At 39.7% G+C, this 20,418-nt stretch overlaps 1 protein-coding gene across 5 annotated transcripts in view; it reads right to left on the bottom strand.

Moving 5' to 3' along the window:
• The window catches only part of BRD1 (bromodomain containing 1), a 57,400-nt gene extending 46,175 nt beyond the window's left edge, over positions 1 to 11,225 (bottom strand). For 3 of the 5 annotated variants that reach the window (XM_051795936.1, XM_051795938.1, XM_051795939.1), the window contains exons 1-2: positions 10,836 to 11,121; positions 5,059 to 6,439 (exon numbers count right to left, since the gene is read on the bottom strand). In XM_051795936.1, coding sequence (XP_051651896.1) covers positions 5,059 to 6,425 — 1,367 coding nt within the window. In that variant the 5' untranslated portion in view covers positions 6,426 to 6,439; positions 10,836 to 11,121. Of the gene's footprint in view, positions 1 to 5,058; positions 6,440 to 10,835 lie in introns of all 5 variants that reach the window. The other 2 variants (XM_051795935.1, XM_051795934.1) reach the window with 2 other exon arrangements.
• Between the last annotated feature and the right edge of the window lie 9,193 nt (positions 11,226 to 20,418).

Genomic DNA, 20,418 nt, shown 5'->3' with positions numbered 1-20,418 from the left:
GAGCAATATGCTTTCTAATAAAAGCAAAGGCCAACATAATCGATTAATGTGCACAACATAAATGTTGACTTGTAAAGACAGCTGAAAACATTTTTGTAAGAGTCTCAGTAATTTTTGCTCTCAGTTGTCTGCTACTACTTACCTATTTTCATAACAACCTTTTAATTATCTTCTAATATTATGATGCAACACACCAGATGCAACAACCTACAGTGTTCCTACTTCTTATGAAAGTAGGGCTTTTTTACTTGATTTTTGTTGTCTGTACAAGTATTGCATTTCAAATACTTTCTTAATTTCAAATATTTCATGTAGAAACAGAAACTAAAGATGAAAGTAAATGTTTATATACTTTAAAATATCAGCTCCCAATTAACAGCAATACTTGCATAGATCACACAGTATCTCAGTGTATGTTTTGAAAATATTAAAGATTAAATATTTTATAGCACATTCTATTTTCCCCCAGGTATACAGCTACAATATCATAGTTTCACAGCATTTTTAAAGAACATGGATATTGACACTGGCTTTGCAAACAGGTAAACACATTTTAAATGCCTTTTTTGACACATAAGATCAAGAGACTACAGAAAAACAATGCTATTTGTACTAAAAAATCAAGCACTCCAAAACAAGAAAAACCACATAGTTTTCCTAGGTAACACTGTAACCCTTTTGGTTTGTGTATCCATTCTGCTCGCTGAATAAGGTAACAGTTATAAAGAACACGGATGAGCAGCTACAGAAAGAAAAAAAGTCCACAAGAAAAGAGCAAAGAGTCAGTACAAGACAACTAAGAGAGACAAGAAGCTAGATTTAGATTGGCAAGTCAACCCTAAAAGTCAAATCTGGACCTGCAATCAAAATTAAATGTTTCTAGTATTCTTTTAGGAAAAAAAAAATCTATCAACTGGGCAAAATTCAACCATTACACACCACCTGTAGGAATACTACACTGCCAGAACAAATTTGCCACTTTGTTCAGCCAAACTAGCTAGTGGGAGGACACTTTTCTCACCACCATTTGCCAAGAAGTGCAGGTACTGTCTGTCCCTCTCATACAGAGGGACAGTTTGAGAAAGTCCTTCCTCACCCTCCTCCCCACATCGCACAGCTGTTCTGTCCTGTGGGAAACGTGACTTTTAGTCTAAGCTCATTTCTGCCTTTAAACAATCAAAAAAGCTGATGAATACAAGCAGTATTGTAATGTAAAAGATGTAAGCAACAACCTTCAACAGTTCTATATTTCAGCAAAAATTGAATGGAATTTCCTAGTAAAGAAGCAGCACTTTTCTAAAGTCAGAAGATCTGGTGTACATCCTACATATATACTAAAAGTGCTAAGCAAGTTACAAGTCAGTATTGACAGCACTGAAACCTGAAGCCACCTTAAGGCTCTAACATGACCTACTGCATGTTTGGAAGTAGACACTCAGGTATAGGCTTTCTAAAAAACCTAGGTAACAGGACAGAATAGAACCAGCATTAAAAATAAATAAACTTTAAAAAAAAAAGAAGAGATGGGAAGCAAGCATTCATCTCCTATCTTGGTTAGCAGCTTCCAATTGTACACTCTTAAATCAGTAGTCCACTGATGACTGGACGAAAGTCTGAGAGGCTATATAATTAGATTATAAATGGCCTACAGAGTGACACTATCTATGTAATTTAACAGCCAAAAGCTTAGAGTATGATATCTGTAAGAAATTCTGATCAAAATCATTCAAGGCAGTAGTATAGAAACCTGACCCAAAGGTAAACAGAAATTCACGAGCTACAAAAATTCTGTAGGAATTATGAAGTCTGTTGTTCTACATCAGTCTTTTTAACATATCCTGAACTTTAAGATAAGTGTTTTGGAAAACAGAATTATGAAAGACGATGTTATTACAATACCCAGCCTTTCATCTAACAGTCACTCACTGTCTGCGAAAGGAAACAGCACATGAACATTCTACCTTAAACTAAATATAAATGGGAAGATGGTTTTCCTCAAGCTTCACCAGGTGTGCTCAGGGGCTACATCTACCAAGTATTTGATCTTCACATTTGTATACTTTTTCAACTACCAACTCTGAAGTGCCAGCAATATGCCAAGGAGACGTAGCCTAGTTATTACTGATTAAGAAAGTAAATCAAACCAAACATCTCCACATGTCTCAATTTCAACAGATGCTGAAGACATTAATATTAAATTCTTCAGGAAAAAAGCACTAGTGAGTGTATAAATAAATATTTATTATAAAGAAATAAATTCTGAGTGTATACATTTCTTCTCTGGTAATATAAAGACCTTAATTGCTCTTTCTTGAAATCTTTGAAAAGACAAATCATGCTTCAGCTCCAAGGGAAAAAAAGCATATTAAAAAAGATTAGAGAACAGGGATCATTTAAGTGAAGACTGCTGTAAATTGATCCACGTAATTCTTTATTAGTTTATAGGTATGTATTCAACTCCTACAGAAACACTAGTGTTTCCTAAAGGGAAAAAGAAAATTTAAAAAGTAGAACAGTCAAAGAAAACTAGACAATTGAGATTTGGCTCTGCACCATAATCACTTTTCCTTTTAATATGCCCATTGCTGTTTTGCTTTTAATTCAGGTATCAGGTATCTAAAACTAAGCATGCTCACACTACAGTGAGTACTTAAGCAAGGGTCTCCCTCAGCTGAAGACAAGCGATTTATAATAAAGCTCAACTTTAAAATAGCTTTAAACTGTGCACAGTTTTTACACATCTGACATAAAAGTACAGGAACTAGACTTATTTTGAGAAATATGAAAATAACCATAGACAGAAGAAAGCTGAACCTCTCTGTAGTCTTGAAAAGAAATTTAGTCATTAAAAAGAAAAAAAAAAAAAGAAAAAAAATTCTTCGTATTTCTGTTCCTGGCATCTAATGACACCATTAAAAAAAAAATCAAACTAAGGTAAAATATTTTTAGTCTGGCTGTTTTAAAAGCTACCAATGGGAAGAACTGCCAGAGGCACAACTGAGAACATACACTCTAATCCTCAACTCTTAGCTCATGTTCTTCCTTATATTGTCTTAAAAAAAGCAAAACAAAACCACACTAAATTACCAATTGGGACTGTACGAATTAAAATGAAGCCAAATTCTTTTACACCAACACCCCCCTTCCACAGACAACAGTTCCTGTTCAAATAGCAGTATTAGTTGCCTACTATCAACTTCAGCTTTGCTGCAGTGCATCACTAAACAAATATATCATTTTACCAAGCAAATCATAACAGAGAACAGTGCAATGAATCTGATGTTTGTAAGCACCACGTGGGAGCTTTTTGTCAAAGTCAGTCAATAGCTTCTTACATTAACAAAACTTCTTACAGGAAGGAACTGCTGTCTCAAAACATGTACTTATTTAGATTAATTTAACCAGCTATAATTGTCCACCACCTGAGACTTGTGAGTCAGCTATTTAAAAGGCATAGTTTACTTGCATTATTTTAAAAGCCCTCATTGCCTTTGCATTCAGAGTCCTGTCACTCTGAATGCAAATGAGCCTCCACATGGAAGTGGTGCCTGTTTCAAGAAACTTTCCAAATGACTGTTCTTAAATTACTAAGAATTAAATTCAAGGGGTAAACAAATACATTGATGTTGTAAGTGCTAGGGAAAAAATCAAATACTCCAGAAAAACAAATTTGTTTTTTGTCCCAGTAGTCCAATTTTGCCTTTCTCAGTCCAAGTATATTATGCCTCAAACATTCAGAAAAGCCAAAACTGTATCTTTCTACCACAGAGACTTCTGTCATTGCTCAAATCCCAGATGCAAATTGTTTCCGCTGTTGAAATGCATTCATTCAGATTAACAGAAAGAATTCTGAAAAGAGATGCTACTGTTCTTTTAAATTAAGATACACATAACTGAAGTTTATGTTGAATTTTTCAACTCCTAAAATTAAGATATTAAAAACTTAGTTTCTACCCCAATTCTGTTATTACTTATGAACACATAACTTGCGACATCCCTGCTTTCTGGTGAGTCACATCACCAACCACATCAAATCTAGAGCCATCTGCCAGCTCCCTGATCACAACTGTTAAAATACAAAAACACAGCATGTTAAATGTAAGAAGCAATTTCAGTTCTGGTGATCATGGCTTATATTCACATTCAGATAAAAAAACTCCTGGAAGAACTGCAAAAGACACACTAATACTCCTTATGAAGTATAATTTTGCAAGCGAAGACACAATTAGTATTAAAACTGTCAAATGTATTAATTAATTTTTGTTGTAACATAAGCATTTCACTTACATGACAGATGTTTGATAACATCATTGAACATTTCAGGTTCTATGACTACATTAAGTAACTAACTTACCATCACGTACTTGCTAATTTTTCTTTAAAAAGTCTGCAAGTTAGCAAATTCATTCAAGACTTGATAAACACTACTGCATTTGCAAAAGGAAAAATACAAATTTCAGAAAAAAATCCTGAGAAGTTATTCTGCCCCACAGGAAAATACTTCCTTGAAGGTTTTTTGCCCCACTTACATATAGACCTTACAGGATAAGTTCAAACTTAATTTAGGTGAGATGAACAGGATTCAAAATGTAGAGACACACATGTAATTTTCATTTTGAGGCTCTTAAATTAGAAAAAGAAGTTCATATTCCAAAACTACAAGTAAAATTAACCTTGAACTTGGCTAGTCTTTTCAATATTTTTTAATATATTTTAACATCTGCTATTCTGTATTCAGGGGTTAATTCTCAAAAGTACAGTGAATGACAACTGAATACACAATATGACTTGCTCTGACAAAGAAAAAAAAAAAGGATTTCTGAGGACAAGACAGACCACTTGATCACTTACTAATTTAATTTCTCTGAGGAAGGGACTGCATTTTTAATGCAACTCCATCCAAGTACAACGTACATAATTAACATTAATCCTCTGAGAAAGGTCTTTAAGGAACGCATGTAAGAAATGTACAAAAACTTCAAGTCGGCATCTAAAAGCACTGGTTTAAAATCAAGCAGATACTTAAGTAAAGGCTTCTCGCTTGCATAGTTTGCTTACCTCTGGGGGGGGATATAAGGAGCAGATACTGTTGGCATAACTGTACAGGGTTCAACCACTGTTTTCTTGGCTTTTTTTGTCTTTTTTCTGACTTTTGATGTAGACCTAGCAGTTCTGACTGATCCCTCCTTTCTACAAACACCGTTTTTGATTTCAGCTTCTCCATAAATATTCAGAGGTCTCCGTGTGCAACCTGGTGGAGTATGTACATCACAATAGGCAGTCTTTTTCACAGAGAATGTTGTTCCACTGCCAGTTAGTTCTTTCACAGGTTCCATTTTCATATACAGACCGGCCTTTTGAGCACACGTCACATGGAATGCAGTATAGCAGTTTGCTTTGTGGCACTGGATGCAGGCACCAACACCTTTCTGTTTACAGAGGTAGCATGTTAACTTCCATCTGGCTGGGGGAATGTTCCTGACACCATCAATTGGCTCAATAAAAACTGTATTGGCAAATCCAACTTCTGGAATCCACAAAGCACACACCACGTGTCCCCAACGATCATCATCAGTCTTTTTAAAGGCACCTCCCTTGTTTGGGCACAGCACACAGTCTACAGGCCGAGAGCGGGACTGCAAACAGTGTCTGCAGAGCCACTGGCCCTCAGGTATATATGGCACCCCATAGCATTCCTGATGTACTGCTAAATTACACATATCACAAAACAGGATCACATTGCTGTTCTGACATTCACCATCCATGCATATACAACACACTGCATCTTCATCAATTAAAGACTGATGATCACCCTGTTTTTGGTTCTCACAATAGGACTCTTTTTCAAACCTATCCATAAGGAATTCAAACATATTTTGTGAAACAACTGACACTCCATCACTTTTCCGCTTATCATTTATCAATTCTAACCATGCATAATCTTCTTCATCCATGTCATACTCAACTTCATTATCAAGTTCTTCTGCTGACTTCTCAATGAATTTGTAATAAACTGGAGGTCTCCGAGGAGCCGAAGGGGGACTGTATTCAACAATCCGTACTTTTGGTTCTGGAAGAGGAGCTGTTGTAGCAGGTATACCATGCGAGCTCGGAAGAGCTTCATTTTTCTTTTTCACTTTGTTATTTTTATGCCGCTTGCTTCTTAGACAAACTGGTGGTCTTTCACTATTTTCTTTATTGCTGTTGCATTCACTCATTTCCTGGGCAGTAAGATCATCTTCTAATATAATCTCTAAAGGATCGAAGATACTGATCCTGTGCAGGCGACCTTCAATTTCTATTTCAACCATCCTTTGAGCTTGAGCATATGTCAAGGTCTCTCGTGTGGGGGAGTGTTTAATACTGCATGGGGAAGAAGAATGCCTGGCTGCCGATACTCGATGGCATCTTCCTTTTCTCCTCATTTGGTAATGTTTACCTAAAATTAGAGCAACAGTTAATATTATGAACTCCAAACAATCATATTAAAATACGCAGCAAGGAAAAAAACCTTCAGTTCTATAGCCCCCAATATATCTACTCAATTAAAAAGAAACAAAACCAAGACTGTCACTCTTACTCAACAGGACTGCTCACACTGCTTTGTACAAATTTAACCTAATGATCAATTGATCTTCTAAATAACAGCTTCTCTGAGTAAACACAGCTATACAAAATCCTTGCTGCAAAAATCCTACAAAAGTGCTATCTGCAAGATTGCTGCATGAGAACAAAGCATTTCAGAAGTGCCACGGATAAAAAAACCCGGCATTTGTTACCTTAGAAGAAAACCTTTAATACAGTATTTCCTAATACCTTAAGGGTGCCTGAAGTTAGAAGATTTCTTCAACAGGTATAGATTACTTCCTCCAGACCTCCCTTCAAAAGAACTAATGCAATTGTGAAAGAAAACCAAGTTTTTCCACTAATTTTTTTTCCAGTGCAATTTGGAACAGCCACGTTGTCTACTGTTATAATTACTACACCTATACTTAAAGCTAGAAAAATGCACATACTTCTGAATTTGGCAAGCATGCAGTTTGACAGCCCTCTACTTTTTTTAACTTTCTGCAATCGTTAGTGAGCCTATTATTCTTCAAAACATGACAAAAACATAATTGAACTTGCAGTGCCCAATGTGGTGCAGTACGGAGTGCAACTAGGAAATATTCCACCTGTAAAGCAAATTTGACTTAGAGCCAAAATGTGCTCCCTGCTTTTAAGTAGGCAGGTACACACATCCTTCTCCCTCAACAGATTCTTCAAGAGCTGTTCTCAGATCAACAGGACAGATAAAAGCCTCCCTCTCTTTAAATCCAGTCCCAAGCTCTTTAACACAGTTTTCAAGTTTATGACCTACTGCAAAAAGATCACATACCATACAAAAAGATATCTTCCCAGACAAGTATGAGTTTTGGTCACAAAATTTCTAAATTAAAAGCTTCCATACTTCTACCTTTTGACATCTTCACACTGTGTGGGGTTTTTCTCGTATGAGGGTTGAAAATATTATAATAATTATAAACTAGCAAATGTTTGCAAAAAATATGATAATTATAAACTTGACTGATAAGGTCAAGTATAAAATTCTATACCACTCCTTCCTTTTTCTCAATAAATCAATAATAAATAGCATCATTCAACCTCAGCTGCAGAAAAAAACCACAACCTTTAATCACTGCCTTAAAGTATTAATAGGGCCTCACTGTTTCAACTCTGAACTTTGAGTCAGTGCTGCATATTAGTTAAAATAACACAACTATTGTTAGCATGTATTGCCAAAATAGCAGAGAAATACAGAGATCAAAACACAACTATTGTTGAAGGCTAGTGTATCTATTTCAAGGAAGAAAATAGCAAGCAATGGAACAACAAGAACTACTCCAGGGCATCTGTCTTTTCCTTAGTCTATGATGCCAATCTTAAAGATTCACCTCCAAAGTACTGGCGGAACTCCTTTTATAGGAAGACTAAACAATTTAAGCAGCTAACCCTAAGACTAGTTCCTGAGAGGATCTATCTGCTCTCACAAACTGACCTTGCTTTCTCAATGTGAATTGGCAACAGTGTAGCTCATAGATCTGGCTTTTACACAAACAATTCTTAACTCTTACTTATTTTTATAGTATAAAACCAGACAACAGTCAGTGCTTAATCATGACAGATCTCTGATCTGCTCTATATAAACAAAAGATGAAGGTTCCACCTTTTCAAACAAGTTTGGAAGAAATATTTAATAATTAAATTCTGTAAAATAACATAGGATACAATCATACTGATTTCTTAACTGCGGAAAAAAGTTTAAACCACTAATGCTGCCATAGAAGGTCCAATGACTAAAAACAAAAACATACTGATAATTTAATGGACATTAAAAGTTAGTTCCCAGTTTCCATACAGATTTTATAATTCAGAGGTAATAAATATATACTCAAAGCTAATACAAAGGCTCTGATTTCTGTTTATTACTGTGAGCAAATAATGACAGATTCTTCATCTAAAACACACTGATGTGTCAATGTACAGCAACTTACTACAGATCAGAATGGATTCATTTTATATGACTTTGTTTTATATGTCTGTCTTTACTCACCAATCAAGGAAAACAGATAGGTTATATCATGTTTACCTCATATAATTGCATTTCAATTCTGTCTAGATGCGAAAGTCTGTTTTGATATTTTTAATGCCCCTTTCTACATCTTAACCGGTTGTGTATCTGTTCATAGCAGCTCCTGAGAATAGAGACTGTTTTAAAAACAATACCAAGGAAGAGACAAGAGGTGGCCTTCAGAAATCAAAAACATGTGTAACTTGTCCACGTTATTTATCTTAGCCCAGTACCACAGAAAAACACATTAATGCTCAGTTTCCAAGACCTCCAACCCACTCGGTTCCCAAGATTTTTAAGCATGGCTTCAAGCAGATACTAAGAACAGGAAGAAAATACTCAAAAATATAAGCATTCTTGCTTAAATATTTAGGACTGCTGTTGCAAAAGTCAAATAAACTGTATGAACCAGAATGATAAAAGATGATCGGGCTAGCAACTAAGCATCTTTCCTCAACAGTAAATACAGTCGATTAGGAAACAAATTCAACCTCAGCTAAACACAGAATGGATACCCTACAAATACAATGCAGTGCACATAGAATTGGAATTGGTAGTTCTCTGGACAAATTCCATGCAAATTTAGTGTGAATAACTTAAATGCCCCGGAAGCCAAAGTAGTGTTTTGTTTCTTCAAAATCCTTCTGTTTGCAAATGTTTGCAATACTCCAGATTAAGACTATATTTCTGTATAGCAAATTCACAAAATCACAGAATATGCTGAGTTGGAAGGGACACACAAGGATCATCCTCCTGGCCCTGCACAGGACCATCCCCAAGAGTCACACCATGTGCCTCTGCATATTGTCCAAACACTTCTTGGACTCTGTCAGGCTTGGTATTGTGACCACTTCTGGTTTGCTTCTCCTAGGTAATTATCAGGTATCTTTCTCCCTCCTGCCTGCTCCTGTAGATCGACAGAAATCACGACCATGGATTTAAGTTTGAAAAAGGGCAAACTAAGACAAGTTTCCATTCAACATTAACAAAGATACCACACTAACTGCAAACAATAATGTATCAATGCACTTGTGTAAGCACTTTTCTGCCTCTTATGACTCAAAGACTGCAGGATATAAACCAGGAAAGTTAATCACAGTCTTCCTCTCTTAGAATTACATCAGCTTCTTCGGAAGAAAGTCACTAGCAGACGTTCTCCCTCACCATCAACAAAAGTACATAAAGACAGCTATTTCGTGTGGTATGAGGCAAAAAAAAACCCCAAACCAAAAAAAAAAACTATGAAGGTGCAGGATAGCTAAACATGAAAAGCACGATAACATAAACTTTTTGATTACCAATCTCTATCCTAGTTACCTTCCTCCTCTTCAAATAAATTGCCTTTGGTCCCTGGATCCCCTGCTCAATGGAAAAGGAATTCCATTCTCAATGGGCACTTTCATGCAGACCATTAAAAAGAGAAAGACACAGGAATGCTCTTTAATCCCAGACAATGAGGGACGGTAAGCACACCGTGCTTACTCGCACTTGGGGCAGACACCACCCACCGCTCCAGCCGCACAGCGGGAGCGACCCCCGAGCGATACCCCCCGGGCGCGGCACAGAGCGAGGCTCAGGGAGCCCGGTGAGCCGGCCCGGGGACGGCCGAGAGACGCGGGGCCACCGGAGCCGCTCTCGCCCGGGCCGGCGGATGGAGCCCGCCGACGCCAGACCCCGCAGCCACCGGGGATCCCGCAGCCATCCCGGGATCCCGCAGCCATCCCGGGATCCCGCAGCCATCCCGGGATCCCGCAGCCCGCGCGCGGTGCCCACGCCCCCGGGCCCGCCTTCGCCGGTGCCGCGCCAACACTTCCTGCCCACGCCCAGGGAGCCTCCAGCGCTCCCTCCCCTCCGCGCCGATGGTTCCTGCCCGGCGCGGCGCTCCCCCCTCCCGGCCCCCGGCAGGATGGTTCCTGCCCGGGCCCATCATCTCCAGCCCTTCCCAACAGTCACTCCCTCCCCGCCGCGAAAATACTCGGCCCACAAATATGGCGGCTGACAAAACAGCTCCAGCGGCGCCCTCCTCCCTCCCTCCCCCAGCCCGCCGCGCTCCGCTCGCCTCCCCGCCCGCCCGCCCTTCCCTTTCCCACCCCGGGCTGCCGTGCCCATCCCGCCTCGCTCTTCCCCCCACGCCGCTCTCCCGTCCCGCCACGGAGGGACCCGCCGGCTCCCGGCCCCGCAGCCCCCCGCCCGCCAGCTCCGCCGTCCGCCCGGCCGCACTCACGCTCTGGGAGCCGCCGAGGCGCGGCTGACAGACCTCCCTCTCCGCCGCTGCGGCCGACGCTCGGCCGGGTTAATGGCGGAGGCCCCGCCGGTGCTGCCGCCTGGCCCCGCGTCCGGCAGCCGCGGGCGGGCGAGCGGGCGCTGCGAGGGCCGCGCTGCCCGCGGCGGACACCCGGCGCTGGGTGCGGGGCTGCTGCTGCCGCCGGGCGCGGCGCATTCGTGAGGCGCGGCGCGGGTCGCCGTCCGGCTGCGGGCTCGGCGCTCGGCTCCCGGGGCTGAGCGGCTCCCCTCCCCCCGCGGCACAAACAATGCGGCTTCACCACAGCGCTGCGCCGACGGGGGGGAGGAGGAGAGGCGGGCGGGGAGCGAGCGAGGGAGGGAGCGAGCGAGGGAGGGAAGGAACGCGAGGGCGCCAGGCACCGCCCAGCCCCGCCGCTGCCGCCGCCGCGGGGCGGGGCCTGAGCGCCGCCTCCCCCCTGCCCGGGGCCGGCACCGGCCGCGCTCGGGGCTCGGAGCGGGAACGAGCCGCCCCCGGGGCCGCCGCGCTCCCGCCCAGCGCTGGCCGGGCCGGGCCCGAGCCCGCCGCGCGCCCCCGGCGGATCGTCCGAACGCCCCAGCGCGGGGGGAACGAGGGAGGAGGAGGAGGACGGGGAACGAACGGGGGCGGGACGCGGCTCGTTACAAAACCGAGGCTTAAAACTTGAAGCGAGTGGTATTTATTATCGCTTTGGGGGAACTCCAAGCTCGAGCTTCCTTACATAGAAAATTTGTTTTAAAGTCAGCTCTTGCGTGGTCTTCAGGTCAGGCTGCTGCTTACAGATTAACTGATAATAGCCTTACATTTTGACAGAGCAAAAGCAGGTTATTTCTGGCTCCCCCTGCGAAGGACACCCTTTGTTAGGTATTATTTTTAGACAGCCATTACAGCTATATTCGAAAACTGGAGGATTTTACTGCAATACATTTCTGTGACGCAGCTGCACCCACATCCTTAAAAAACAACTTTTAGCTGGCCCAGCCTGAGATAAACATTTGCCTGTGCCTATCACAAGTCCTGAGTATAGTAAAAAGCAAGTGGTTGAGAGTAGGTGTGATTCTCTTTGCCCATCAGTAACCATCCACTAAGCGAAGTCGCTTCAAAACAATTTACCAATTAATTTTTGTTTTTTCTAGCCCTACTATGTTTGCTTGCCTCAAAAAGCAGTCGGTCCTACAATAAATTTATGACTACGATATCAGAAATAGATGCACCTGTCATTGTAGAAAGTGAATTAAGGTCCAGAGAGTTTAAGTAACTTTGCTAAGGAAACATTGTAGAATAGGCAAAGTACACTCCAACTCCTTTTTTCCTCATCAGGGACCATTCAGCATGTGGATCTCTGAACAAAACAGAAGCTATTAAAGCACCTAACACTTGTGCAGTGCACTCAGTGTAGGAATAGATCCTTAGGATCAGACAGGTACAGTACCTTCAATTTTAAATACAAGACAGTTTGTATGAACTATGGAGGCCATCTGTTCATTTGTGTACTTGCCTGTGAGGAACTACTCTCTGATTATATTGCTTAAGTGATCCTACCATCAGTCTCAGGGGTCTCACAACATGCTGATGTAAGTTAGTGTTGTTGCACTGGAATTCAACCTGTGATAGGAAGGTATTAAGAGGGAGCAGCATACTAAATCATATACATTAGTGTGCAGAGTATAAAAATTAATAGAAATTACGTTGTCAAGAAGCTAGTAATAATAAAATATTGTCTATAATAGAAAATACGTCAGTTTATCTTTTAAGTGATAATCCATGTGTATTTGCTGTGCAGTTGTACAAATGCTTTATAACTGGAGACAAGTTTTCTGCAGAGACCTTGATGGTGTCCATACTCTCAACGTGTCTGAAGCACAATAAGTCTGGCTCTTTTCCAGATTCTTTTTTCTGCCAGGTGGACTACAGCATTACATAGTCCCTGGACATCCTTTTGATAATGTGGTGTTCCTTACTGGCATTTGCACCATTTGACCATTTTTCTGTAATTTAAAGTCACGCTTCTAGATCCTCTTAATTACTCTCAGCAGGAAGGTGTATGCAGAGTTTTCGCTATGGATTGTCCAGGCTAGGACACAGAAGGCATGTTGTTCCTTGAGATGGTATTTCAGAGCAACAGCACAAAGATCCAGGCAGGCTTAACATGTAGTTCCATACTAGAAGCCTTAAACTTTCATATCACTTCTCATTGACATTATGACAGGCTACCAGAGCAGAATCTTCATCCCTTCCATGTTAAGTATTAGTACATTAGCCCATATATTTTAAAATACAACAATATGTAGTATTGTCTGGGGCATCTGACCAGTTCTCTGCACATGCCTCTATAACCTCAAAGATCTGTTACCTTTGCCTTTTCCATCTCACAAGTAAGACCTGGTTACTCAAAAGAATACAGTTCTACCAGGATACAATCCAATTTCAAGCAAAAATAACTGTCCATCTGATCCATAGTTTGGTGACAACAGATCCATAACCACCCTGGCACCAGTTCAACATTGTGCAAGGGGATTCAGTCCCAGTGCACCAGAATCTTGACGCCCCTACCTGGCAGCATCAAATTGTTAATCAAATTGCCACTGTTGACTCACCCTGCATGGGAAACTTCCACAGGAGGATCTTGTGCCTACCAGCTTTCACATCTGCTCGTTACTAAATTCTCAACAGAATCACTGCAAGAAGGATCATGTAAGCAAACACAACTGATTTTTATCTGCTTCAGCATCTTCCTCTTTCCTTCAAATTGCAAGAGACACATTTTTATGTTTCTAAAGTGTATCACCTACATAGTATCACTTTTGTTTTACAAATAATTAAAGGTCAACTCAGACTTGCTGCAGCACTAAATACTGTCGGGGCGCTGATCATCCCTGGATGCAACTCTGTATCCCTGTACTGGTCTCCACAGCTGGCTGGCGAAGGGACAAGCAAGAATCAGAATCCACTCCACACGTTCTTTAGAACCTGCAAGAATCTTTGCATTTCAATGCAGGTTTTGGACATGGCACGCATTGTGCGGGTCTGCTTCCCATCATGATGGCAAATCTGCCTAACCTTGCATGTGATGCCTCTGTATGATGCCTCAAGCCAATCTATCACTAATAAGTTTTCAAGTTTGGCTTCCCCACCGTACAATTTACACCTTCACACTTATCTATGCATGATTAATATTCCCCTTCATAGTTCTGTCTCATGAGATAGAACATTACCATGGTCCTTTCAGCCTGCACGAGAATGCTTTTAGACCTCACTTACCTCATCATAGTATGTGGCACCCGTACAATACTCATGGGCATGACTTTGCAAGTTCACAAAAGAAAGGTTGTTCCCAAACCTCACAGAAGCCAGAACAGCATTCACTGTGGAAAAGATGCTGTAACCCAATCAAAAGACATATTACAGCATTGTGCTGACAAAACCTCAGCTGTTTTTTTTTCAGTCTGTGAGGTGGTGCAGCATCCCTCCACATCTTCTGGGTGATCTTTTCAAACTATTGCATTTACAGAAAAATCCACCTATCACTGATCCATCTTCTAGTTATCACTGATACCTTTGTGGAAAGACTGACTTCTTTTTCATACTAGACTGAGTGGGATATAGTCAAAGTTCTATATGACTATTCCAGAATGAGGATGTAAAAAAATTGTTAGTCCTTTTAACTCCTACATGTTTAGTGAATATTGTTCCTTGTTCTCTAGTTAGGAAGAACTGTCTGGATATTCCTTTTCACTCTGATCTGGAAGTTCTGGCTGTACTATGACAAAACAGCGAGTAAAGATGGAATGATATTGGTATTCATCATGTTCACTAACTGCTAAGGAATCAAAGATGTTTTGTTTCTTATGGCCTCACTAACTCTTATTTCCTGCAGGTACCACCCTTCTCATTCTCAGAGTCAAAGTGGTTCTGTGTTTATAAAATTGGTGAGACCCTTTAGTCTGACCCTCTGGAACAATTTGTGTTGATTGAAACAAATGGTCTTTACCAATACACAAGTTTTAAACAGTCTGGAAGCTGTGTCAATGCCTTTTATGGTATTGATAAAGTTACAGAGCCCTTTTATCATCAGAGCACCAGAACTCAGGCTACATCACTGTGCTTGTGAAGAAATACCTCTGTAGCTGCATCTGCTAAGCAGTCCTATGGAATGTTATCTATAGATAAGACTTGAAGATCATTTGACAGAGTGGTCTTCAAGTGGTACAGCTGCTATGCAAAGGCACTTACCCCATTTCCATTTAAGCATTTGTTGGAACTACTGCTTGGAGTCACCTACTGCGAGAAGAGGTATGCAGACAGAAAGATAAGTCACATGATGAGATACACAATCAACAGGGAAACCTATTTCCTGCATTACTTATCCACTATCTAGCTTGAATCCTTTACCATCATGTACCTTTAAAATCTTGTAGTTAGAAGACGCTCTCTACCATGTGTGCTCATAACTGTCACATGATGGAAGGTGAGGCTTGAGCTCACCCCAATGGACACTGCAAAGATTTAAAAAACAAAACAAAACAAAACAAACCGAAACAAAGTTCACTATTGGGATACACATGAAAACATATGTAAACTATAATTCAACAATACAAAACAAAAAAATACCCAAATTACAAAACACCGCAGCACAAGCACGAGGCTTGCCCATCAACTCACCTGCAGGTCTTCTAAACAGCAAAACTACCATCTACTATTTTAGAGACTATTTTGTCAAGCACAAACCCTTGGAACAGTTATTTGCACTCTTATGTATATAATACTGCTGCTTATGGAAGAGTAGATAGAGCCATAAACAAGGGAATAGCATTCTCCTTCTCTTCCGTTATTGCCTTTTTGGCATTAATTATTCAATTCCTAGTGTTTACAGTTTGGCACCTTTATTATGTTCTGCATAGTAACTCCACCTGCAAAGGTCTTTGTGGAAAGCTATTCCTGCCACAGGATAACTGCCATCAGAACAACTGTTCATAAACAAGTCACCTATTTTCTGTTTAGCTCCCAGAAGTGCCTCTCTGCATGATCAGATGAAAACAATTGCCAGCACAAGGGAGCAGCAGTGAAGTAAATCCAGGATTTGGGAGTGCCCCTTCCCTAGTTATTAGCTGTCGTTAGTTCAGCTTACAAAAGCAGCTGCATGTTTAGAACTGGAGTGTCTGTCAATTCACACAGCATAACTAACTGAGCCAAGTTACGGGCAAAGACAGAACATCAGCAGTAATGGGTAGGAATCAAAAAGCAAAACAGTAATTGCTAAGCAAAAAGTTCTAAAAATATCATACTTGCATAGCAAAGAATTACAAAACAGTGTGGCCAAACAATCTACATTGGATTTTGACCTCTTTTTTGCAAGACAGGCTGAAGAAGTTAACACAACAAAAGAAGGACCTATTTGAACTGAACATTTTTGTCAAATGCAGCCACAGTGAAGGGAAAACAAAGTGGATTCCACACATTTATCTGATACACAATGATTTCTGAGAAATATAATTTATTTCTAATTTCTCCCTGTGGTTGTTCTCTTGATCAGGTTTAGATTTCAGAAGATATTTCATTTATCCTGAACTCAGGTAACTGCTTAAGGCAGCATAACCCATATAAACAATATTAACGCAAATACGTTGTTGCCTTCTCCCTTTCCTACTTCCTGATTATTTCCTCTACACTGGGAAGGATCCTCTACCCAGCATTCATCCAAGCAAAGACAAGTTGCTCACTGCCTTCATGAAGTTTAATAATACATAAAGTTTCTTTTATTTATTGAATCCCTTAGAGCAACTTCTCCATTCTCAATTTCTTTGCTGTCAGTATCAAAACTTGTCAGTGAGATGGAAGTATAAACTCCGAGGGAAGTTATTTTCCTAGTTAGGTCACTCACAAACACCTACCTCTAACAAACAACCTCCAATATTTACAGTGAGTTAACACTTCAGCCTTAGTATAATTAAGGTAAAATTCAATCAGCAATGAGACCCAAATCCAGTCTTAATTATTTTACTACCTCTTCCTCATTCCTTCTAGAGGACAAACCTGGTTTGCAGATGATTAAGATGGTATGCAATGGAGGAAGCTCGGCCGCCAGAATCCCTAGTCATTTATCACAGAAGAGATCCAAAAATAGATGGGCTCATTCAGAATTAAAACCTTGTCTCCTCATTTACATGGGGAAGGACTACAATGCAAAGTGACACCAAAATCTGGGGAGGAAAAATAAAGTGAAAAATAAGTCAGAAACAAGAATCAATACATGACCACCCACAAAAAAACCCAAACAACCAAGAGCAACAGACATGGCTCATAACTTCCTCTCTTTCCCTCAGAGAAACCCAACTTGTATGTATCATTAACAAGCAGTAATGAGCCCTATGCAACTTCTCTTTGTCTCAGACATACTACCACCTTGGCCAGTGCCTGATGCTGGATAATAAAGAGAACTTCCAAACTCATGCAGATATAAATCAGTTTTGATACATAATATGGCTTCATAATGTAGACAGAATCTCAACAGGCCCAATGAAAATCCTAGAATAGGAACTTCCAACTGAGCACTCCTGAAAGACATTCCAGCATCATCCTAATTCCACATAAAGGGTACGTATGAATAAATCCTGTGAAGGTGGTACTATATGCTCAGCTCCAAGTCAAAAGACACTGACATACATCTCTGATGTGCTATAAATTGAGGATGATAAAGAGATTAGACAGTTGTGTTTGTAACAAGTGAGGTAATCAAAATAAATGGTTTTAGCAGTGAATGCTTGTTCACAACTACTGTGTAATTGCTCATTCTTTATTTCCTGAGCACCCACCTTGACACCTTGGATCTGATCAGCAGAGCCAAGTGCCACTGATGTAAATGGGTATGTATGCTAAATATATAAGTACTTTCCTATGTTTAGTGTTCTTAGAAACTGTACTCTTGTGATACTAAATTGGACATCCAAATTTAGTACTTCTGACCTCTATTTTAAGGTTTTGATCATTAAGTTGACATTGCCTAGATAGGTTCCTGGAAGAGGCTGGAGTCTATGTAGGGAGGGAAAGAGATAATTTTATTAAATCTATTACCTCAGTGCATACAAAAGGCAGCAATTCTTTGTACTTGGTTTAAGAACTAGTATTTCTTGATATAGTTTGTCTTCATGACTTCGTATGGAAAATGCATCACTGATGCAGAAGTTACTAGAGAAGCCAAAGGTTTGAGTGATTCAGTAAGAAAAAGAAGCTTATCAGAGCAGGTTTAGAGACAAATATTCATTGCTCAGCTTTGCTAAAACAAGGTAACGGCATCAAAATGGTTGCTACTTACAATACTGGTATTATTGATATGGCATTAAAATATTTAATGTTTCCTTCCCTGAATCTCTAAGACCTATTTTCCAGAGAACCCAAACAGTTTATTTGGGAGCATGGTCTCCTACCTTTTTGCTATTCTACAAAACATAACGGGGAGCCAGGTACTCGCAGTTTGCAGGGACTGGAGTAACAAATTACTTTTTTATATTCATTTAGTATCAGATCACTTTTAATTCATGCCAGGGTCAGTTAAACATGCAAATGTTTATTCACAATATCTGAAACAGATAACAAGTTTGTAAAGGCGCAGATCAGGGAAAACAAAGAAAAAACATACTCTTCTGAAGTTAAATTATAGAAGTTTTGGTTTCTTCCTGTCAGGATGCCTTGCACAGATTTTCCTAATTATCCATCTTTCTAAATGACTATGTTCTTTCACATACTCACCCCTCTGACTAGACTGCAAGCTTTATGGAAAACCTTTATCTTTAGACTATTGCTACACCACTGCTGCTACATTTACCACAAGCTGGCAGTCTGGAGCCTTCTCTAGGAATCAGTTACTTACTCTTTCCTTGCCTGTCACCAGATCAGCATCCCCTCTTTGTTTTATTCCTCATATTACTTGGTTGTTTGTGAAAAGACTTTCTGGCCTCAGCTTTGCTCAGATTTTTAAGACCTAATTTCTTGAGTTTCCGGCGTGTTTTTGTAAAATGGAAAGAAGCTCCAGTTATTTCACTCAATCTGTTATATACATCTGCAGATTATATAGTGAATCACTGATTGGTTCTCAAGCCACATAAAAGATAATTTAAAGAAATAATCAATTTTCATTAATCTCATCTTTCCCTAACCATTAAGGAAATTTGCAGAATAGGATGTATGAAAAAATAAAGAGGTATGGAGAGGTGCATAAAGAAAGAGTAACATGCAGTGAGAAAGTACAAAATTCACTTCCAGTCTTTTTTTAAATTACTCTAAAATTTTCAACTACAATTTGCAAAACTCTTCAAAATCATATCTGTTAAAAAAGGACAGTTAACAGAACTAGATATTCTAATATTATCAGGCTTTCCATGATGTGATAAGTGTAACTATGTCATTCCAAGCAAAATTCAATATAACTGATGCAATTATGTAATTCTCTAAAAGATGCTTTATGAAGTGACATCTTTCTATTATTATTGCTGTTGTTGCTGCTATTGTTGTTAATATTGTTATTATTGTTTTCATTATTATGTGTTAAATAATTACCATAATATCCTGTCAACAGTCTGGTGACTCACATCTCTATCTCTCTATCTCTGTCTCTCACATCTCTATTACTCAGTCTAGTAGGCAGATCTGGCCAAGACCAAAATTAATTTTTAAGTAGTTGTATTCATATAAATGTACTTTGTAACAGTGGAAACTGAGCAAGTCCAAAGAGCTTCACTTCCTATTGCTTTAGCCTCAGTTGCTTGGCCTCAATCATCTATAGTAGCTGACATATATACTATATATACAGCATTGTGTATACTCACACACACACACACACACAGATACAGTTCAACTGTATCAATAAAAAGAAACTGTAAATTAAATAGTTGTAATAAGGAACAAAGAAGGACTGCTAGCACAGTGTAACGACTATTTTGCTGGGACTTAAAGTAGTATATGAATTAAAAAAGAACTTGATGTGATATTTCCAAGGGAAATATTAGACATAACAGATCATTTACTTCATATTAGCTGGTACCATCCATTTAGAAAACCTCACCAGTACTTAAGTACAGACATACAAGTACTATGGAAAAATGTTCAAAAGCTCCACTATTTCAAATCAACTGATTTCAAATGATTCAATACTAACTGATTTTCTTCATATGCTGCCATATATACAACCAAAATATTTTTACTAAATCTGTTAAAATTAAAAAAACCCACAACCAATTAACTGATAAGAACTCAGATCAAAAAACAAGTACTTCCTTAAGCACTATTTGTCTAAATATTGTCTTAATGTAAATTTTAACACTGTTTCCAAACCAGTACTGTTAATGTTTTCTCTTGTTTTCACTCCCAAGGATTAAAGTGAGTTATTATATATAATGACACCTAAGCCAAAGCAGCAGAAATCTATGACTGCCATTGGGAATTTGACAACAAATGTTAAATTCATAACAGACCACATCTTACTCAACTCTCCCTAGAAAAGACATACATCCAAAGAATCCAAGAAATCACCCTTCTTCGCCCTCACTCCACC

Source organism: Manacus candei, unplaced genomic scaffold, assembly GCF_025592945.1.
Source record: "Manacus candei isolate 608988 ecotype Guabito, Panama unplaced genomic scaffold, ASM2559294v1 h1tg000043l, whole genome shotgun sequence".
NCBI classification, from domain to species: domain Eukaryota; kingdom Metazoa; phylum Chordata; class Aves; order Passeriformes; family Pipridae; genus Manacus; species Manacus candei.
This window is presented reverse-complemented; position numbering and strand designations above follow the sequence as displayed.